This window comes from Spermophilus citellus (genome assembly GCF_964194105.1).
Source record: "Spermophilus citellus genome assembly, chromosome: 3".
Lineage (NCBI taxonomy): Eukaryota > Metazoa > Chordata > Mammalia > Rodentia > Sciuridae > Spermophilus > Spermophilus citellus.
In genome coordinates, this window is record NC_138184.1 from 960385 (window position 1) to 982422 (window position 22038).

Consider the following 22038-nt stretch of genomic DNA (forward strand, 5'->3'; position numbering starts at 1 on the left):
TTTAGAGCAAACAGATTTATTTGTTAGAAGTAGTTGCATCAATTGGAAAATTCATGTTTTTTCCTTCATACTTAATGGTTATATGAGAATTCGCAACTAATTAATAGGAATACAGAAAACAAGCCAGCCCATTCCCAGAAACATACTGCGCTCCTCCAGAGGATGGACGCCTTGTGCCATCCACCTCAGTAGGCCTTGCCTTTTGGGGAGTCGGGAGGGGCGCAGCACCATCCCACCGTCCAACCCACACTACTGAAGACTGACAGTATACTGGACCCTACAGGCCCTCCGTGGCCCAAGTACCTTGCACACTGACCTGGAGGTGCTCCAGCTGGTGAGCACATGGTCCCTGGGTTGGTTTGGGAGGGCTTGTGAAGGTCACTTTCCAAGAATGAATCACATGGTCAGTGGGTCTGGGGCTTGACTCTGCTTGCCTATCATGAGCAGTAAGGCCATCCTTACTGCCCAAAGCTCCGTGCTGGGAGCAGAGAGTCCTGGGGTCAGCTTGTGCCCCTGTAAGTGGCTTTCCTGCTGCAGGAGTTCTTTCAAGGTTCCTGGGGGTGGGAAGGAGCTTTTGTTAGTTACAAGGAGGCATGTTACTGCCCAGAGCCCTCCACCTGCACACTTCAGCCACAGGTAGTGAGTCTTCACGCAGGTGAGGCCTCGCAGCCCTACCCTGGGTCCCAGTCAGGCACTGCTCCTGTGGGGCTCCGATGTTGAGTCCCATGAAGCTTCTCACCTGGTTCCATGCATGGCCTTGGGAGGCTATTCCCAGGGCTCCTTGCACTGCTTGAGAGGCCCGTCCTTGCTCATGTCCTGCTTGTCGGGCACTTGTTGCTTTCCTAAGAGTGCTGTTCTGAGATGTGCCCTCTGTGCCCATCCTCCCTGCCTTCCTTCCCTTCATGGGAGCCTGGCTTGTGCAGCACCCTGCTCCTGCTTCCCTCCGCTCGGTGGGAGGCCTGGGTTCCGTTCCCAGCCCTGCCGCCCAGGCGTGCTCCTTCCTCCCTAGACATCCGGACCCTTCCCTCCCACCCCACTCCTGCTCTGCTCCGGGCGCTCTCTGTCCATTGCCAGCTTCCTTGGGCAGGTGTCTACCTTCTGTTCATCGCACTTAGGGGAACTGCGCACAGCAGCTGGGGTGGTTCTGTTTCCTTTTGGTACTAGGGATCAGACCTCCGGGGCACTTCACCTGGTTTGTCCCGGCACGCTGCGATTACAGGCGTGGGCCACTCACCTGGCACAGTGGGTGCTTAACAGTTAAGGGACTATTTCTCCACTTGTGGTGTCGCCCCCGTCCGGCGGGCTTTCTCCATACCAAGCGCCGGTTTTCCCAGCCTGGCAGAGTTGGATACAGCAACTGTTTGCTGAATGACTAATGAGCTTGAGCGCTGGTCAGGGCCTGGGTGAATTTCTGGACTGCCCAAGCTTTTGTGCGGCGATTGTCCACGGCTGGACAGAGTAAAGCCACTGGGCGGCTCCTTCTTCTGCCCCTTCCGAGACCTCCAGGCGCCATAGAAGCCCTCCTCCCTGAACCCTCCAGGTCCCTGGCCCCCCTCAACACTGAAGGGCTCCTCGGCCCCATTGGACCCTGCCCCTCAGCCCTCTGCCCACGAGGGTCTCCATCCTCTCATCTTCCATTGGGAGGATGTCAGACAACCCTCAGGAGGTATCCTCAGAGCTCACTGGACCCCCTCCTTCGCCGCCTTTCGGAGGAGCCCCGCCCTGTCCCCTCCGAGTGACCCCTCCCAGGCCCTCCCTCGCGCAGGCGCAGGGCTCCCGGCCGCGGCCCCCGCCCCCACCTTGCAGCCGAGGGGCGGGTGCGCGCTGTCTAAGACGGCCACGGCTCCATGGGGCTCCTGGGGCTCCTGAGCCTGCTGCACTCATCCTTCTTCGGGGACCAGGTAGGGTGTGGGGTCCGGGCCGGGTTTGAGGGTCCTGTCCTGGGCGCGACCAGGGTGGGGTCCGACCTGCGGAACCGCAGTCCCGCAGCGAGGGGCTAATGGACTAGCGCACAGACTTGATGGGTCGGGGGTCTCACGCAGTTACCCAGAAGACGGTTGTCAGGGAAACCGCAGTGGAGTTCGCGCCGCGGGGAGCCCCTCCCTTGCACTGCAGGGAACCCCCAACCCCGATCTGCGCAAGCGCAGGCTTTGCGGGGCGGCGAGGGGGGGGGCAGCCCCTCAGCCTCAGGAAGACCCTCTGACCCCTCCCCATTGCGCGCACACGCTCGCGGAGAAGGGCCCATCAGGGTGCAGCGGTGGGAGCGCGCCATATGGAGACAGCCAGGTGCAGGATGGAGGGGCTTGGCCACGCCCTGCACCTCCCTAGTCCTCAGTTTCCCCTCTGGGCGCCCAACTTGGGCCCACTTGGACCTTCACCAACGCTGACGTTCAGAACATTCCATCCTACCAGGCCGAGCTTGCCGGCCTCCGTGGTGACCCGAGTTCTAAGGTTTAACATCCCCATCTGAGGGGAAACTGAGGCTGGGGTACAGCAATGAGTCCAAGGTCGTAGGCCTCGAGCAAGGCCGGGGCTTGAGAGCGGGCACTGACCCTGGCAGGGGACACAGTCCGGGGAGCTGTCCGCGGTGCTGACGAAGCAGTCGATGTGGGCTCGCCCCTGGGAAACAGACCACCAGCGAGGTCCGATGTCAGAGGCGTCTTCACCAGCTGGCCCTCCTCCAGGGCAGCTCCTCATCACTGGTCAGGGCCCTGTCCTGTGCTTGCTGATGTCCTCCCTCGGCCCCACTTGCCATCCTGTCCTCAGTTCCTGGCACAGAGGAGATGGGGGGAAGTACTGGGCACCAAGGGGACAGGGACAGTCCGGTCAGACTCAAGAGGCCCCATGACATTCTGAGACAACCCCTGCAATATCCTGGACTGGGGCTACTAGTTGGAGTCCCAGGTGGGTGGGGAGAAAATTTCCCTCAACCCTACAAGCATTATGGAGAAAGCCTGGAGACAGCCCCCCAGTCCCACCCACTGTGCAATTGAGGGGGGCCTTCTCTGGTCCCACAGATGCTGGGCCTGAAATCCCTGGGGACCGTGGGGGCCCCAAGACTCCTGTGGTTCTAAAGTGTCCAACGATGCCCACATCTGGCTGTGGCTCAAGATCTATAGGGCCAAGCATTGTGCGAGGGTGTTCTAAAGATTCAGGTCCAACAGCATCTTGTCTTGGAGTGTCAGCCCCTGTATTCCCTCAGTCTTCCAGGCCCTGGCCACACCCAAAGAGGGGAGGAAGAGAGGGAGGGAGGGTTGCATGAACTGTAGTAGCAACTGATTCCTCGCCCCAGCCTTAGTTTCCCAGGATGTACCAGGAGGGGACTGGCCACTGGACATCACTACCATCCTCTACTTGAGACAACCTTGGGGAGCTGTGACTTCTGAGACAGGGTAGAGGAGGTGGGACTTTTTCCCCCCACAGGCAAGAGAGTGACATGAGCTGGCACAGTGGTGCACACCTGCAGTCCTAACAACTCAGGAGGCTGAGGCAGGAGGGTCACAATCAGCAGACAGCCCAGACAACCTAGCAAAACCCTATCTCAAGATTTGAAAAAAAAAAAAAATCTTTTTTTAAGGGCTGGGGATGTAGCTCAGTGATAGAGTGTCCCTGGATTCAATCCTCAGTCCTAGAAAAAGGAGAGAGAGACAGACACATCCAAGGACACAGCAGGAGCGGGAAGCAGAGCTAAGCCAGGGGCCTTGGTTCTGGTCTCACCCACCCAGCTCCAGCCCAGCCCATTCTGTTGTGGGCTCCTGGGTCCCCCATGGTCACCCAGGGGGTTTCCCGCTCTCTCAACCCTCCATGGCTGGCCCTGGTCAGGCCCCATTACCCCTCCACTCTGTGGTTCCAACAGCACTTAACCATCCCCTGAATGGGCACTGATCTTCCCCAGCTTGGGATGCCCCTCCCCCTGCCTTGAGCTGGCCAACTCTTGCCCAAGGCCCTGCTCAGGGCAACCTACCCAGCCTTCAGAAGGAGCCCCTCTTCCCAGTGCATGCCCCTGCCAAAGTCCAACTATCTGAGACAGGTGTGTTCAGCTCTGGAGGCCCCCATGCACCTGGGCCTGGGCCTGCTTGGCTCCTGGCATTGCTGGCCCAGGGTAGGGTACTCAGGGGCTTCAGACTCAGCAGCTCACAGCAGAAGTTGCCCAGTGCCCTTGGTTGCTGCAGCCTGCAAAGGTGCAGACCTCTCTCCTTGCCTGTGATCCTTGCAGAGGAGGGACCTCACAGAGGAGAAAACTGAGGGATGCGGTCAGTAGTTCCCCCTGGCACCCCAAATCCACATCTTCTGGTGCCAGCCGCCTCGTCTTTTCCTGTAAGCGCTGTCGGCACTAGGAAGGACTGTGCTCAAGTGGCAGGTCTGGCTCTGGTGTTAAGCCCTCAAGTAGCCTCCAGGGACACATTGAGGGTCAGCCACAGCTGGGGAGGGGCCACTGGGACCTCTGGTTCCTGCCTCCTTCCAGTCTATGGGGTAAATTCAGTTGGGGGAGGGACAGAGACATAGAAAGATAGAGACAGCGACGGAAAGATGTGCAGAGGGGGCCATCCCAGAAGATGACATACGGAGACCCTGCACTCTGCTGAGAGGAGGAATGGGGAGGAGTCCCCAGGATTCCTCAGCATACCTGCCCGTTCCCAGTCCCGCCCCCACCCAGCCAGGACCCTGGGGGAGCTCCAGCCGGAGGTCCCCATCCTGCCCATACACATCTGCACGAGGCTGGGCTGGCTGCTGCCTCTGTCCCAGGACACTGCCCCCAACACACACACCAAGATTCTGATATAATGGCCAAGCTTTGGTGTTTGACTCAAACTCTGCGAATCCAGCAGCTGTGAGGTTTGAGAGGCTGCTTCTCCCTGAAATGCGGGGGACACTGGAGTCCTGGTACTCGGGATGCCCCCTTCCCTTGGGAAGGGATCACCCACCCCACCCTTCCTACACGCAGTCCCCGAGCCAGAGTGGAGGCCCGAAGCCCCGCGGCCATCACGGGTCCCCGCCCCAGGCCGCCATTGGCTGTTGCCATGGCATCAGCCCGTCTTCCCGCGCTGCCATTGGCCGCTGCGCCTGCATCCCGCATCCTCCCCCGCTTGCGGTGGTCTAGCCCAGCGCTGGGAGCCGCGGCACCGCCTGGCCAGGCCTGGATCAGGCTTTGTCCGCCCGGGAGCCCCTTGACCGTGCTGCGGAGACCCCGCTGTCCCGGAGCCCACGCCCTGTGGCCACCCCAGCACCAGATTTCTGGCGGGGCCCGCGGAGCTGTGCGAAGGGAGAGGCCCCAGGCCCAGGAGCCCCACCAACCCAGCTACAAGTAAGCGGTGCGTGTTCCAGAGGAGGGCAGGTTCCGCGATCCCGCCTGGCGTGGAGTCCCCAGCCTTCCCTCTGCCCGGCCTTCAGGGCACACTCAAACCTTCTACTCCCGAGTGGGAGCTGGAGGGAAAGCGGAGTCCCAGAAAGGCGCGCGCAGCGGCACACCCACTCATGGGATTCACAGCGGACCCCTGACGTGACAAGAGGCCAGGGTGGGCAAGGGTCTGAGCAGGCTGCTGTGTGTCCTGGGGGTGTTGCCGCACCTTTCTCTTTGGGGTTTGGATTAAAGAAGGGAGATGAGCCCCTTTGGGCCTAGCTTCTGCACTTCTGTGGCCCTGGCCTGAAGGTGGCTCAGTTGCATCCACCCTAGTTACTGGTGTTTCCCTGTGGTGGTCTCAGGCCCCAAGGAGGCCAACTGACACAACCTGGTGGTGAGGGGCAGGCAGGAGGGCTTCCTGGAGGAAGTTGTGCCTGGGGATGGCAGCAGTCAGGAAGCATGTGTGCAAGTGAAGGAAGAAGGTAGAGTGTCTCCTGGTGACGGTGTTTGTGAAGGTCTTATGGGGGCCCAGGAGGGATGGCTTAGGGTCTGTGATTTCCAGAGCTCCCTCTGGACGTGCAGGAGTGGACGGTGGGAGGCAGAGAGAGAGGAGTGCTGGGGTTGGGGCAAGAGCCCAGCTGTGCCAGGCTTTGTGCTCCTGGTTTCTGCTCGGCTGGTTATGGCATGGTGGCTGGAGCCAGCCCAGGCTGGTCCACAGCTGACCCTCATGAGTCTGGGACGCGCTGGGCGGCAGGGTGAAGCTGTCATCCCTGGCTGTCTCCATTCCAACTGGCCCTTCTGCCCTCTGACCCTGCCATCAGCCCGGGCTCCCCTCACATGGAACAGGGTCTTGTCCTGCCTCGAGCACTGCTGGGACTTCTAAGCACTTCAGGGACAGGGTCTGGGCTCCAGTCACCTGCCCACTGCCTCACTGCTTCTGTCTCCCCTGGGAACAGCCTAACAATGGTCCCCAAGGTGTGGGACCATGACAAGGAAGAAGTCAAAGAATATGGCCAGGCACACAGTAGGCCCCCCACAGGCTGGGCGCCTGAGCACAGCCCTCTTCTGGGGCTGAGGCACCGGCCCCTCGTCCAGGCGGCTGTACCCAGGGTGACGGGGGTGGAGGAGAGGGAGAATGAAGAGGCATGGCCAGGCAGGGCCACAGGCACAGCGGGCAGAGCGGACGGGGGCTCGGCTGGCAGGGGAGGGGTTCCAAGGAGGGGCTGGTGGAAGGGATGGATTGCCATTGGTGCTCCTCAGACAAAGGCGGAAGGAGGGGCAGGCGAGCGCTGATGGGAAGGGAACAAAGAGGGAGAGGGAGCTGCAGGAGGGGGCACTGGGCAGAGAGGGGTGGCCAGACCAGCGTGGGGAAGACAGCCAGAGGCAGAAAGGAGCAGATGGCAGTGGCAGAGCCAGGGGGAGGGACTCTGGGGCCACTGAGGCTGGCCAAGGGCAGAGGGGAGGGTGCCCAGCCAGGGAGGTAGCTACCACTGAGGGGGGTGGGTGGCCTGCAGGGGTCCAGGTCCAGACCCTTGGAAAGGTCACGGAGGGCTGGAACCAATTGGCCCTGTGGTCCGGCTGCAAAAGCCTCCCCACCAGCACCTGACTATGGCTTTCTTATGTATTGCTCATTGACCTTCATGGTATTCTCACTGTCCATCAGCTGGGCCAGCTAATCTGTCCACCTATCGCTCTGGCGATCAGCCTCTGGGCAGGCTGCATTTCTGCAGAGGAGAGTCCTGTCTGGAAGTCTCTCTGGCTGCATCTGTGAGCTTGTGGCCTCGGGCTGGCTAGTCCATCTACTGGTTTAGTCTATCAGCACCTTCAGTGTCCATCTGTCCATCTGCTTAGCTGTCAGCACAGGTGTCCAGAAGACTGCAGTGGAGGGGCAGGTATTCTGGGTGTCTGAGCACCCATGGAAGGGCCCTGCCCTCCCTCTCCTCTTCTCACCCTGTGTGTGTGCCCCCAGATGCCCCAGCGCAGCCCCTCCCACCAGGGATCCACACCCCCATGGGTAGGAGGGGCTCAGTTCTTGGGCTGTCCACAGGGCACAGAGGCTGAGCCCTCTGATGCTGTGGCCCCAGGTGCTGCAGGAGCTGAAGATGACCAGCTCGATGGCGTCCTATGAGCAGCTGGTGCGGCAGGTGGAGGCCCTGAAGGCCGAGAACAGTCACTTGAGGCAGGAACTTCGGGACAACTCGAGCCACCTGTCCAAGCTGGAGACGGAGACCTCAGGCATGAAGGTGTGGGCTGGACGGAGGGCATGGCTTGGTCACAGGAAGAGCAGGAGCACTAGAGCCAGGAGGCAGGTGGGCCTGGGTGGCCTGGGTGGGCACTCTGCCCAAGGCTGTTGTCCCTGCCGCAGGAGGTCCTGAAGCGCCTGCAGGGGAAGCTGGAGCAGGAGGCGCGGGCCCTGGTGTCCTCAGGGCAGACGGAGGTGCTGGAGCAGCTGAAAGGTGAGGGTGGTGCCGGGGCCCGCCCACAGGGAGCTGGGGCTGGGGGCAGGAGGGGCTCTGACCTTCGCCCTGGTGCTCCTGCCCACCCAGCTCTCCAAATGGACATCGCCAGCTTGTACAACCTCAAGTTCCAGCCACCTGCCTTGGGCCCGGAGCCCACTGCCCGGACCCCAGAGGGAAGCCCGGTCCACGGCTCTGGGCCATCCAAGGACAGCTTCGGGGAGCTAAGCCGGGCCACCATCAGGTTGCTGGAGGAACTGGACCGCGAGCGGTGAGAGGCTGCGGGAACCTGGCCTGGGCACCGCCAACACTCTGTCCACTGCCCCGCCTGCAGAGCCCCACGGCTTCTGTACCTGGCCTCCTCAGAGTCGCTCCTCCAGCCCAGCTGACCTGTGTGGGAGGACAGAGGCTGTGGGACTCCTGGCAGATGCCCCCAGGGTCCCCGACAGTCAGGCGTCTCTAGGAACCAATGTGTCCAATGCCAGGGCTCAGAATCAGGCCTGCAGCCAGGGTGCGTCAAGGCAGTCCTTGTAGAAAGAGGGATGTGGCCCAAGAAAGCTGGGCCCAGGCCCAGCTGGCCTCGCTGGGTTGGGGGAGTCAGGTGGAGCACTGTCCGAGCAGCCTTCAGATGAGCTCAGAGCCCCCAGCCCGCCCAGCTGCAGACTTCCCTGTAAAATGGGAACTGGAGGGAGATTAGCAAGCATCTGAGAGGTGCAGAGCCCGGTCAGCCCCAGGCAGCCCCAGCCGTGTCCCCAAGGCCAGGAGTCTAGAGAGGACTTGCCTTCTCTCCTCTTAGCCAGTTTTCTGCACCCCAACCCAGTCCTGGGAGCCCCTCGGGGAGATATTGCCATACTGCCTTAATCTTAGTGCCCAAGAAGTGATGATAAAATCAAAAGAAACGGGGCCGGGGCCGGGGCCGGGGCCGGGGCCGAGTGCAGAGCGCTTGTCTGGCACATTCGAGGCCCTGGGTTGGATCCTCAGCACCACGTAAGAATAAATAAACTAAATTTGTGTCCATGTATAACTAAAAAAAATTTTTAAAGATTTGTTAAAAAGTTAAAAGAAACACCTCAAGTACAGCGGCAGCCCCCTCTGCCAACCGCCCCCAGGTGCTTCCTGCTGAGCGAGATCGAGAAGGAGGAGAAGGAGAAGCTCTGGTATTACTCACAGCTGCAGGGCCTGTCCAAGCGCCTGGACGAGCTGCCGCACGTGGAGACGGTGAGCGGGGCTGGGGTTGGGGTGAGGGCCACCCGGGGCGGGCCGGCAGGGGGAGGCCCTGGCTCGGGCACCCCTCACGGCAGCCCGCCCACCCTTCCCAGCAGTTCTCGATGCAGATGGACCTCATCCGGCAGCAGCTGGAGTTCGAGGCGCAGCACATCCGCTCGCTGATGGAGGAGCGCTTTGGCACCTCGGACGAGATGGTGCAGCGCGCTCAGGTGCGGCCGGGCCACCTGCCGGCGGGCGGATCCAGGGCAGAGATGAGTGGGCGGGGCTGCCAGAGGAGGAACCCCAGAACTGACTTCTGAGGGCGGGGTCTGGCTCAGGAGGCGGAGTCAGGGTCAGGGTCCTGCCAGGGAGAAGGCGGTGTCAGGGCTGGAGGCGGGGTCGCCCTGTGTGCCGGTGGCAGCGTGTTCTCTCCTCCCCTGCAGATCCGCGCTTCACGCCTGGAGCAGATTGACAGGGAGTTGCTGGAGGCACAGGACCGGGTGCAGCAGACGGAGCCCCAGGTACCAGAGGAGGGAAGCCGGGGTCCAGCGGGTGGCGGGGCTCCAGGCTGCCTGGGGACCCCCAGCACCTTTCTGGAGCAGAGGAATCAGTCTGCACCCCACCCACATTATCATGGGGGAAAAGACAGCATCAGCAGACTGGGTGCTTTGTGGGGGCACCCAGGCTGAACCCCGGCCTGGTGTGCTCCCTGCAGGCGTTGCTGGCAGTGAAGTCAGTGCCAGTGGAGGAGGACCCAGACACGGAGGTCCCCACGCACCCTGAGGACGGCAACCCTCAGCCAGGCAACAGCAAGGTGAGTCGGAAGAGGAAACCAGAGGGGTGGGCAGCCAGTTGGGGTGAGGTGGACCCAGCAGGTGGAGCCCTCCCTGTGTCCATCCGTCCCTCTTGCAGAGTCGGGAGAGTGGCTCCGTAGTGGCACTTGAGGTGAAGCTGGAGGGCCAGCATGTGTGCTGCAGGCCTGTTGAGGTGGGGGCAAGACTGCCCAGGGAGGCCCATGGGGTGGGCATTTGGCTCTCCTGGACCAAGGGCATCTCTGCAGTATGTGTGTGCCCCGCATGTCCTCCATCTACACCCAAGGTCGTGTTTGGGTGCCTGCAGGGGAGGAATGTGGCTTTGCCAGCAGTGCCTCTGGCCGGGGTCCCAGGACTCCAGCTTCTTCAGGGGAGTCATGCAGCAGAGAGTGGACAAGTGGACTGTCTGGGGTGCGGGAGGCAACTGGATCTCCACCATGACGCTACCCTTGCCCGGTCCTCACCCTAGGTGGAGGTGGTCTTCTGGCTGCTGTCCATGCTGGCCACCCGAGACCAGGAGGACACAGCTCGAACGCTGCTGGCCATGTCCAGCTCGCCCGAGAGCTGCGTGGCCATGCGCCGCTCAGGCTGCCTGCCGCTGCTCCTGCAGATCCTCCATGGCGCCGAGACAGCGTCCGGGGGTCACAGCGGGACCCCTGGGGCGCTGGGTGCCAAGGACGCACGCATGCGAGCCAATGCCGCGCTGCACAACATCGTCTTCTCACAGCCGGACCAGGGCCTGGCGCGCAAGGAGATGCGCGTCCTGCACGTGCTGGAGCAGATCCGGGCCTACTGCGAGACCTGCTGGGACTGGCTGCAGGCGCGGGACGCTGCGCCCGAGGGAGGCGGCCCCGGCAGCAGTGAGTGTGCGCCCTCGGGTTTCCACAACAGGGAACCACTGGCCGGGGCCCTTCTTGACTCATGCTCTGCCTTAAGGGGCCTGTTACAATTTGTTAAAGAAGACTCAGACTCTGGATGGAGACGCCAAGCGGGCGGAGGGTGGATAATCCCCCAGGTCAGGGGCACATTTTGATTGCTATTTTCTGCAGCTGATAGGACAGCATAGGACAAAGGCGCAGCTAAAACGTGTGGCGAGCGCCAGGCATATCCATCTTCCTATGCAAGGCCTGGGCGACCTCCTCGGCACTTGAGAGTGGAGGCCAAAGGGACTGCTGCTCTGGCAGCGCCCAGCATGTCCAGCTTGCCAAGCTCCCAGGATTCTTACAGGCAGGCGGGCACCTTCAGGGGTCACCTGGGGGCGTTTCTCTGACCCATCCCTCTTCTACAGCCCCTGTCCCCATCGAGCCTCAGATCTGCCAGGCCACCTGTGCGGTGATGAAGCTGTCTTTTGATGAGGAATACCGCCGTGCCATGAATGAGCTAGGTGAGTGTCCCCTAAGCCTTGTCTGGGAGCCTCGTCCAGCCCCGGCATAGCTGTTGGACCAAGGCTGGGTCATCTAGGTTTGTCTACTTTGAGTGGACAGTGAGGTCCAGAGAGGGACAGAACTCCCAGATTCACAAAGCACCTGCTGTGATTGAGCAGTCATCCTGGGTCCTTGTCCCATGAGGTTGCACACTGTCACACTGTTCTTCCCTTTAGCCGGTGGCCTCTCAGCCTCCTTCCCAGAGCAGGGTCTCAGTGGGAACTGTCCTGGGGTTCACATCCGGGTCTGGAGGAAGTCCAAAGGTGAAAGACCCCAGTTAGTGCACACAGTGGGAGCTGTCGGGCAGCTGTGCTCTGGACCCAGGGGGGTCTTGACCGTGTGCAGTTTTAGCTTGCTTGCTTCTTTGTCCTGATTTGTCGTGCTGGGAACCAAACCCAGGGCCTCACATGTGCCAGGCAAGTGCTCTACTGCTGACCACGTCCCCAGCCTGCGCGTCAGCTCTGGGGCATCACAGCTTTCTCTGTCAATAGCAAACGAATTAGAGGGCTGGGGCTCAGCTGGACAGCATGTGCCCAGCCATCGCGGCCACTCGGGAGACTGGCAGGAGTGCAGAAAGTTCAAGACCACCCATACAACTCAGTGAGACCCTGTCTCCAAATAACATGAAAGCTCAGCAGTAGAGCATCCCTGGATTCAGTCCCCAGAAGCGCAAAAAAAAAAAAAAAAAAAAAGAAGAAGAAAGGAGAAATGAAAGAAAAAAATTAAAATTAATGGAAACAGAACAGAAAATATCAAAGGTCAGAAATCCCAAGGGCCCTCTCAGTTATACTCTGTTTTACAAACTGAGATACAACTTTACACCTGCAGATGGTTCAAACATTCAAGTGTTTCATAAAATCTCATGGTTAAAGGAAATTGGGGTGAGATTTTTGGAGGGGTATTGGGCAACATTAGACACATGATAAAGTCTGTTTACCCTTTGAATCACCATCCCTTTCCCAGCCAGGATGTACAAGTTGCCGAAAAACAAAGGTAACACCCAAGTTAAACAAAATCAGAAAACCAGAAATAACAGTGTCTAATGGTAGGAGATTGGCTAAATACATGGCACATAATTCAGCTGTTAAAATTCTCGCCAGGTACAGTGGCACACACCTGTACTCCCAGCAGCTCGGAAGGCTGGAACAGGAGATTCAAAGCCAGCCTCAGGAACTCAGTGAGGTCCTTAGCAACTCAGCGAGACCCTGTCTCAAAATAAAAAAATAAAAAGGGCTGAGGATGTGACTCAGTGGTTAAGCACCCTTGGGTTCAATCCCTGATACAAAAAAGGGGGGCATTTCTCAAAGTGGGGTTCTTTGGGGTTCCTGAGACCATTCTGGGAGATCCATAGGCCTCATTATTTGGGAAGTAACCTGGAGATAGGACTTTTCCTTTGCATTCTTCTCTCTCGCTGCGACGGTGTTCAGCAAGGCTCTCTGGGAGCTCCTGATAACCGCTGGGCTGTGAGTTCTGGGGTTTATTAAAATCCACTTTCATATTTAGTACCGTAAATATTGAGGGTTATAAACCACATAACAAATTTGTTTGGATCCTCAAAAAATATCATGAGTCATAGGGGTACTGAGACCAAGACACTTGCCTGCCGCTGGGGCAAGTGAGAACCTAGCCTCTTGTTCTGTTTAGGACTCCACGTATGAGGCTAATCCCCAACAGCTGGATGTTTAGGTTAGCGCCAGCAATAACACTGCCACCCACAGCCCAGATCAGAGGCTTTTTCCATATCTGTATTTTCTTTCCTTCATATGAGTTCCCTGGAGTGAGATTTGCAGATTAAATATCATAAAGGCTTAAGAAGAAGCTTCCCTGTTCCCAATTTCGAATACATATATCGTCTTTTGTAAGTTGTGATACCTAGCATAACATGTGCCATTTTCCCCATTTCTAAGCAAACAACTTGATGTCACGCACATGCACAGGGCTGCAGAGCCACCCCCCCCACTGCTCCCTCCCCAATGGGATGCAGTCCCTTTCAACACCAAGGGCCCCTCCCAGCCGGCCCCTCCCAGCCATTCCTCCTGTGGGTCTGAGGGTGCGCAGTTGCCCTGTGGATGGCGGCCTGGCGCCGCCGCCCGTCCTTGCGTTTGGACAATGCTACCGTGTACACGGGGCACACCTTTCCCTTCAAGAGTTTTTATTTAACTTATTCCCTCAAAGGCTGTCCCCGAAGGCTGGAGAATGCCCAGAGCTGCCTGTCACACCTGCTGGGCACTGGGGAAGGGCTCTGGGTTTCATTGCAAGGCTTTCTCCCTACTTCCCAGGGACTGCCCCCCATGCCCACTTACTCTCCTGTGAAGAGGAACCTGCTTTCCTGGTGAGGGGCAGTGTGGCTGGACAGTCACCCCACAGGGGTCTGGGAGGCAGCTCCCCACCTGCTGGTCTGGGTCTTCTCTGGGAGAAGGAGGCTCCCTTCCTTCCCAGGGGCAGCTGGGGACCTTGGCAAGCAGGCAGGAAGGAGTGGTCCCCGCAGAGGGTGGCTCTGTCTCAGGGGCCAGCCGCTGGGGCATCTGTGCCCTGAGCTGGGGGCAGACAGGCAGGTGTGGCACTGAGCCCCAGGACCCACCAGCCTGTCAGCAGGGATGGGAGGGGATGGGGGTGCTGGACCTCCAGCCAGGTGGCCTCACTGGCCAGCCTCGCTGGGTCCCCGCAGGTGGGCTGCAGGCAGTAGCAGAGCTGCTGCAGGTGGACTATGAGATGCACAAGATGACCCGGGACCCGCTCAACCTCGCCCTGCGCCGCTACGCCGGCATGACCCTCACCAACCTCACCTTCGGGGACGTGGCCAACAAGGTACCCAGGGATGGTGGGCGGTGGGGTCCTTGCTGCCCCAGCCAGGGTTCCAGGGACCATCTTGGCCTCTTCCCACCTCTGGCCAGCCTTAAGAAGGGTAAGGATGGTCACTCCCAACTTACAGACGCAAGACAGAGGCCAGAGAGGGCCAGGGCCGAGGGGCATGCTGACCTAGGCAGTGTCCTCTCCACTCCAGGTTCCACGCCTGCCGGAGGCCTACGCTCATGGCACAGCAGGGGCCTCTGGCTCGGGGAGGCCCTTGCCTGCCCCTGTCTGGGCCCCAATTTCGTGGCCCCAACAACTGGGTAACTCGTCCCTAAAGTGAGGTACAGCTAGGAAGGGGGCGTCTTCCTCAGGCCTCTGCCCTGTCGCTGTGATGGTGACTGTCCTATGTCACCCCCAACAGGCCACTCTGTGTGCGCGTCGGGGCTGCATGGAGGCCATCGTGGCCCAGCTGGACTCGGACAGTGAGGAGCTGCACCAGGTGGGTGGAGCACGGCGGAGCCGGGGCTGGGGCTCTCTGCAGGCCCCAGGTGCAGGCTCTGACCTGGCTTGGGGTGTGGGGCTGCTTGGGTTCCACCACCTCTGCCTTCATCTGTCCCAGGTGGTGTCCAGCATCCTGCGCAACCTGTCCTGGAGGGCGGACATCAACAGCAAGAAGGTGCTGCGGGAGGTCGGCAGCATGTCCGCACTGACGCAGTGTGTCCTGCGGGCCTCCAAGGTGGGCACTGGGGAGGGCCCCTGCGGGGCAGGGAGCCCCTGGCCTGGGCGGGGTGGGTCAAGCCAGACTTGCTCAGCAGGTGGTCCAGCCGCAGCTGGACCTGGAGTGGCCAGCCCTGTGGTTCGCAGGCCCATGGAGCTGAGTTTAGGAATCTTACTGTTGCTGGAAAACGGCCCCTTCTCGCCCTGGCCGTGCTGACCCCGCTCCCTGTGCCCAGGAGTCCACCCTGAAGAGCGTGCTCAGCGCCCTGTGGAACCTGTCGGCCCACAGCACCGAGAACAAGGCGGCCATCTGCCAGGTGGACGGCGCCCTGGGCTTCCTGGTGAGCACGCTCACCTACCGGTGCCAGGGCAACTCCCTGGCGGTCATCGAGAGCGGCGGCGGCATCCTGCGCAACGTGTCCAGCCTCATCGCCACCCGCGAGGACTACAGGTCAGCCCCGCCCTGCGGTCCGGGGGTGCCAGCCGGGGCGGGTGGACAGAGAACCAGTGCAGGTGAACCCCGGCGAGACCTGGGTGTCCTCCCGCTGTGACGCACTGAGCTGGGAGAGCCCGGGCGCTGGTGCGGCCCTCAGCACCGCGCAAAAATGAACGTTTGAAATCTCGTTAAAGTTAAGGATGGCATTCCTCGTTAAGGAGGGATGACATTCGTTTGGTACCGGGGATTTCCACCAGCGGTGCCTGACCACTGAGCCACGGCCTCAGCTCCTATTATTGTTTAAAATTTTTTCTTTTATGGGGCTGGGCGGTGGCGCAGCAGCAGAGCTCGCCCGGGGTTCCATCCTCGGCACCTCATAAGAATGAATAAAGATAATGTGTCCAACTGAAAAGTAATGAATACTGAATTCTCACTGAATTGCTGAGGCTGGCCTCAAACTTGCATCCTCCTGTCTCAGCCTTCAGGTCACTGGAGTTACAGGCCTGCACCACTATGCCAGCCCAAAATATTTAATTATTTCAAAATATTTATTTCTGGTGCTGGGAATCAGTCCCAGGGCTTCTCACATGCTAGGAAAGCCCTCTATCACTAAGCTTTACCCCACCCCAAATATGTTTTATTTAATAAATAATATCTATTATTTATGAAAATAGAATATATATTTAGTTATGTTAGTATATCTCAAATACTGCATGGGATATACTTGTACTAAAATGCTCAAATATTCATTAAACTAAAAATTATTACTTGTTAAGTAATATTAATAAGTGACATTTCCATAACATCAGTATTTAATAAATAATATTAATAAAATACCTATTATGTATGAAAATCAAATTTAATTTTAGCTACATTAGTACATCCTGAATACTGGATGGTACATATTTACACTATTATTAAAACCAAAATGTATTATTTGGGAGCTTGCGGGGGGCCGAGGTGGGCAGATTGCGAGTTCAAAGCCAGCCTCAGCAACAGCAAGGCACTCACTGATACCTGTCTCTAAATAAAATACAAAATAGGGCTGGGGTGTGGCTCAGTGGCCCAGCGCTTGCCCAGCACAATGTGGGTCACAAGGTGTCTTGTCTATCTACAACTAAAATCATTAAAGGAAAAAACGGGCTGGGGTGTGGCTCAGTGGTGAAGTGCCCCAGGGTTCAATCTCCAGTACCCCCCTCCCCAAAAAAGTGGGGTCCCGAAGGCGTGGCGGGTGGGGCCTTCAGGGCTGACCTCCCTCCCCCTCAGGCAGGTGCTGCGGGACCACAGCTGCCTGCAGACGCTGCTGCAGCACCTCACCTCGCACAGCCTGACCATCGTGAGCAACGCCTGCGGCACGCTCTGGAACCTCTCGGCTCGCAGCCCCCGTGACCAGGAGCTCCTGTGGGACCTGGGGGCCGTGGGCATGCTGCGGAACCTGGTGCACTCCAAGCACAAGATGATCGCCATGGGCAGCGCGGCTGCCCTGCGCAACCTGCTGGCCCACCGGCCTGCCAAGTACCAGGCAGCGGCCACGGCCGTCTCCCCCGGCACCTGTGTGCCCAGCCTGTACGTGCGGAAGCAGCGGGCGCTGGAGGCTGAGCTGGACACCAGGCACCTGGCACAGGCACTTGGTCACCTGGAGAAGCAGGGCCTGCCTGAGCCTGAGACGGAGCCCACCTCCACGAAGCCGCTGCCGTCCCTGCGTCACTTGGACGGCCTGGCCCAGGACTATGCCTCGGACTCCGGCTGCTTTGACGACGACGATGCGCCCTCCCTGGCGGCCACGGCCGCCGCCGCCGAGCCTGCCAGCCCAGCCGTCCTGTCTCTGTTCCTGGGCAGCCCCCTCCTTCAGGGACAGGCCCTGGCCCGCACCCCACCCGTCCGCCACAGCAGCCGGGAGCCTGAGAAGGAGGCTGGGGGGGAGGCCGCGGTGGCAGCCAAAGCCAAGGCCAAGTTGGCGCTGGCGGTGGCCCGGATCGACCGGCTGGTGGAGGACATCTCCGCCCTGCACACCTCTTCGGACGACAGCTTCAGCCTCAGCTCTGGGGACCCAGGGCAGGAGGCGCCGAGGGAGGGCCGGGCCCCATCCTGCTCCCCTGGCAGGGTCCCCGAGGGTGGGAGGAGGGTGGCCAGCAGCCGGGCCCACCCGTGGCTGCGGCTCAAGGCGGCCCACGCCAGCCTCTCCAACGACAGCCTTGACAGCGGCAGCACCAGCGACGGGTACTGCCCACGGGAGCACCTGCAGCCCTGTCCACTGGCTGCACTGGCTGAGCACCGTGAGGACCCCCTGAACGGGCAGGCACGGCCCAGCCGGCTGGATCTCAACCTGCCAGGGAGCCAGGCTGAGCCACCTGCCAGGGACATCGCAGCTGCTGATGCCCGCATCAGAACCATCAAGCTGTCGCCCACCTATCAGCATGTGCCACTGCTCGAAGGGGCAGCCGGGACGGGGTCACGGCCCCTGGCCCAGCCTGGGGCCTCCCCGGGGGCTCGAAAGCAAGCCTGGATGTCGGCAGACGGCCTGAGCACAGTGCCCGAGAAGCTGGCGGCTGCCCCGGTGCCCATGGCCAGCAAGGTGCTGCAGAAGCTGGTGGCCCAGGAGGGGCCACTGTCCCTCTCGCGCTGCAGCTCACTGTCCTCACTGTCCTCAGCCGGCCACCCTGGCCCCAGTGAGGGTGGCAACCTGGATGATAGTGACTCTTCCCTGGAGGGGCTGGAGGAAGCTGGCCCTGGGGAGGTCGAGCTGGATGGGTCATGGAGGGGCCCTGGGTCCACCTCGCTGCCAGTGGCCATTCCCGCACCCCGCCACAGCCGCGGCCGGGGCCTGGGGGTGGAAGATGCCACACCATCCAGCTCTTCAGAGAACTGCGTGCAAGAGACACCCCTGGTGCTGAGCCGCTGCAGCTCAGTGAGCTCGCTGGGCAGCTTTGAGAGCCCTTCCATCGCCAGCTCCATCCCTAGTGACCCCTGCAGTGGTCTGGGCAGTGGCACGGTCAGCCCCAGTGAGCTGCCCGACAGCCCCGGGCAGACCATGCCACCCAGCCGTAGCAAGACACCGCCGGTGCCGTCGGGCCAGCCCGAGGCCAGCCAGTTCAGCCTGCAGTGGGAGAGCTACGTCAAGCGCTTTCTGGACATTGCTGACTGCCGCGAGCGCTGCCGGCCGCCCTCTGAGCTGGACGCGGGCAGTGTGCGCTTCACAGTGGAGAAGCCAGACGAGAACTTCTCCTGTGCGTCCAGCCTCAGCGCGCTGGCTCTGCACGAGCTCTACGTGCAGCAGGACGTGGAGCTGCGGCTGAGGCCGCCCGCCTGCCCTGACCGGAGTGGGGGCGGGGGCCATCGCCGCCGAGACGAGGCCACTGGCCGCCCAGAAGGACCAGCACCAGGAGGCTCTCGAGCCCGTGCAGCTGCTGACCAGGAGCTGGAGCTGCTTCGAGAGTGCCTGGGGGCCGCTGTGCCAGCTCGGCTCCGCAAGGTGGCCTCGGCTCTGGTGCCTGGCCGCCGGGCGCTGCCAGTGCCCGTCTACATGCTGCTGCCTGCCCCAGCCCGGGACGATGACTCTGGCACCGACTCGGCTGAGGGGACACCTGTCAACTTCTCCAGTGCTGCCTCCCTCAGCGATGAGACCCTGCAGGGTCCCCCCAGGGCCCAGTCCCGGGAGGCGGCAGACAGGCAGAAACCCACAGGTCCTGCAGCCCGCACCAGGCAGGCAGCCGGGCACCAGACCAAGGCAGAGGGCATTGGCAAGAGCATGGAGCAGTCCTGGCGCACAGGCAGGAATCGGGCAGGGCTGGAGCTACCCCTCAGCAGGCCCCTGAGTGCGCACTCTGACAGAGAGGCCTCGCACCAGGGCCGGTCCAGCGGGGACGGAGGGCTGCAGTCGCTGTGCCTCACGACGCCCACCCAGGAGGCTGTGTACTGCTTCTGCGACTCTGATGAGGACCTGGAGCCGGCGGCCACAGCTCCAGCCCCCCAGAGGGCATCTGCTATACCCCGCGCTCTAAAACGGGAGGGCCTGATGGGTAGGAAGGAGGCCCGAGCCCCATCCAAGCTCCCCTCAACTGTCCCGCCACCTGCAAGGGCCCAACCCAGGCTGATCGCGGATGAGACTCCCCCCTGCTACTCCTTGAGCTCCTCGGCCAGCTCCCTCAGTGAGCCTGAGCTCTCCGAGCGGCCAGCCAGTGGTCCACGAGGTCAGGAGCCAGCAGTCACCAAGGACCCAGGCCCGAGCAGTGGACCTGAGAGCTCACCAAGCCCCCGGGCCGAGGAGGAGCTACTGCGGAGGTGCATCGGCTCAGCCATGCCTAGGCGGCGGCCCCAGGCATCCGGCCCTCGGCGTCGCAAGCCCCGAGTCACCCGGCTGGACATCCAGCCAGCAGAGGTACCTCAGGGGTGCAGTGAGGAGGTGGCAGGCTCAGACCCAGCCTCGGACCTGGACAGCGTGGAGTGGCAAGCCATCCAGGACGGGGCCAACTCCATTGTCACGTGGTTGCACCAGGCCGCAGCAGCGGCCACCATGGAGGCCTCCTCAGAGTCTGACTCCCTCCTGTCCTTGGTGTCTGGGCTGTCAGGGGGCCCCACCCTGCCGCCCTCCAAGCACAGGAAGGGGAGACAGCCCGGAGCAGGGGCCAAGGTGGGCAGTGCCCAGCGGCCAGAGAAACGGGGCCTGGCCACCAGCAAGAGCATTGGGAGCCCCCGCTCACCTGCAGGCCCTGAGAAGGGGCACCTCGCTCAGAAGACTGTGCCTGAGGGGCCTGCTGTACTTCGGGGTCGCACAGTGATCTATGTGCCCAGTCCTGCCCATCGAGCCCAGCCCAAAGGCATCCCTGGCCCCCGTGCCACACCCAGGAAAATGGGGAACCCTGGCCCCACACAGCCAGAGGCCAAGGCCAAAACCTCCAACCCTGGGCAGCAGCGGTCGCGGAGCCTGCACCGGCCTGGCAAGAGTTCAGAGCTGGCGGAACTGAGCCGCCCACCTAGGAGCGCCACACCCCCTGCCCGCCTGGCCAAGACCCCATCCTCCAGCTCCTCCCAGACCTCTCCCGCCTCCCAGCCCCTGCCCAGGAAGTCCCCTCTGGCCACCTCGGCTGCAGGTCCCCTGCCTGGCCCCGAGGCGACCTCGCTACCCAAGACGCCTGCTCGGGCCCTTCTGGCCAAGCAACACAAGACACAGAAGTCGCCCGTGCGGATCCCGTTCATGCAGAGGCCGGCTAGACGGGGGCCGCCGCCGCTAGCCAGGGCAACGCCAGAGCCGGGTCCCAGGAGCCAGGCGGCAGCCGAGGGAGTCCGGGGGACGCGCGGGGGCCGCCTGGGCCTCGTGCGCGTGGCCTCGGCCCGCTCCAGCGGCAGCGAGTCCTCTGACCGCTCGGGATTCCAGCGGCAGCTGACCTTCATCAAGGAGTCGCCCGGCTTGCTGCGTCGACGCCGCTCCGAGCTGTCCTCAACAGAGTCCGCAGCCTCCGTCCCCCCAGGCGCTTCACCCCGCCGCGGCCGGCCCGCGCTCCCGGCGGTGTTCCTCTGCTCCTCGCGCTGCGACGAGCTGCGGGCGGCCCCGCGGCAGCCCCCAGCCCCTCAGCGCTCCCCCGCCGCGCGCCCCGGGCCCAGCCCCGGCCCCGGCCCCGGCCCGCGCGCGCCCCGACGCACCAGCTCCGAGAGCCCGTCGCGCCTGCCTGTGCGCGCGCCCGTCCCGCGGCCCGAGGCGGTCAAGCGCTATGCCTCCTTGCCGCACATCAGCGTGGCCCGAAGGTCCGACGGCGGCGTCGCCGCGTGCCCGGCCCCCGCCGACGCCACTCGCCGCAGCAGCGACGGGGAGGCCAGGCCGCTGCCCAGGGTGGCGGCGCCGGGCACCACGTGGCGGCGCATCCGGGACGAGGACGTCCCGCACATCTTGCGTAGCACCCTGCCCGCCACCGCCTTGCCGCTCAGGGGCGCCTCGCCCGAGGAGGGCCCGGTCGGGACCCCGCAGCGCAAGACCAGCGACGCTGTGGTGCAGACGGAAGAGGTGGCCGCCCCCAAGACCAACTCCAGCACCTCTCCGAGTCTGGAGAGCAGAGACCCACCGCAGGTCCCCGCGGGCGGCGCCGCCGGCCTGGGCAGCGAGGTGGACGGGCCCGGCTCCGCCAAGGCATCTGCCACGGCCCCCTTCGTCCACGAGGGCCCAGGGGTCGCTGTCGGGGGCTTCCCCGCCAGCCGGCACGGCTCCCCCAGCCGCGCCGCCCGGGTCCCACCCTTCAACTACGTGCCCAGCCCCATGGCCTTGGCAGCTTCCAACGACTCGGCTGTAGAGAAAGCGGCGGCCACCGCCCCTGCCAGCCTCCTGGAATAACGGCCTGGGCCGGCGTCCAGAAATCTCTCCTGGCCCTGTGGCCGGTCTGGCTGCCCCGCGGCCCGCTCTGTAGATGCTCTGAGCAGGCTGTGCAGGGCCACCGCCTCGCCCTCAGAGCTTACGCCCGAGTTCACAGCAGCCTCGCTTAGAGCAGGACCTGGCTTGTGCACCGCGGGGCTCCATGGGAAAGGCTCGCCCCTGACCACCGAGCGCACGCTGGGCCCTTCGGCCCAGGTGGGGCGGGAAGGGAGAAGCTCTGCGGGTCACTAGCACAGCCCTCAAGCTGCCTCCGCGCAGCCACGGGCCGAGGCTCACCTGGGGGCTAGGTGGGACAGCCTCTGGGTCACCTTGTTCTGTGCACCTGGGCGATCCTCAGGAGAGTAGGCAGTGTCCCCCAAGTTGTGGGGACCAGCTGGGGGAGGGTGGCTTGACTGCCTACCAGTTGGGGCCCAGGCATCTGCCGTGCAGGGTGAGGCTTTAATCACTGCTTCTGGTAATCTGTTAATGACGGCTTGGCTGGTTTGTTTGCCT

At 62.0% G+C, this 22038-nt stretch overlaps 1 protein-coding gene across 2 annotated transcripts; it reads left to right on the plus strand.

Annotated features, from left to right (window-relative positions):
* Positions 1 to 1847: 1847 nt before the first annotated feature.
* Positions 1848 to 21507, plus strand: APC2 (APC regulator of WNT signaling pathway 2; the record flags this gene model as incomplete). Of its 2 annotated transcripts, none has more annotated exons than XM_081287277.1 (15): positions 1848 to 1901; positions 7426 to 7584; positions 7707 to 7797; positions 7888 to 8068; positions 8907 to 9015; positions 9117 to 9233; positions 9447 to 9524; positions 9719 to 9817; positions 10285 to 10675; positions 11104 to 11199; positions 13908 to 14047; positions 14454 to 14531; positions 14652 to 14768; positions 14986 to 15200; positions 16452 to 21507. In XM_081287277.1, the coding sequence occupies 15 exons, from the start codon at positions 1848 to 1850 to the stop codon at positions 21505 to 21507; spliced, it is 6981 nt and encodes a 2326-aa protein (XP_081143403.1). The 2 variants fall into 2 exon arrangements, with proteins under 2 accessions (XP_081143403.1, XP_081143404.1); XM_081287278.1 differs by having other exon boundaries at positions 9120 to 9233.
* Between the last annotated feature and the right edge of the window lie 531 nt (positions 21508 to 22038).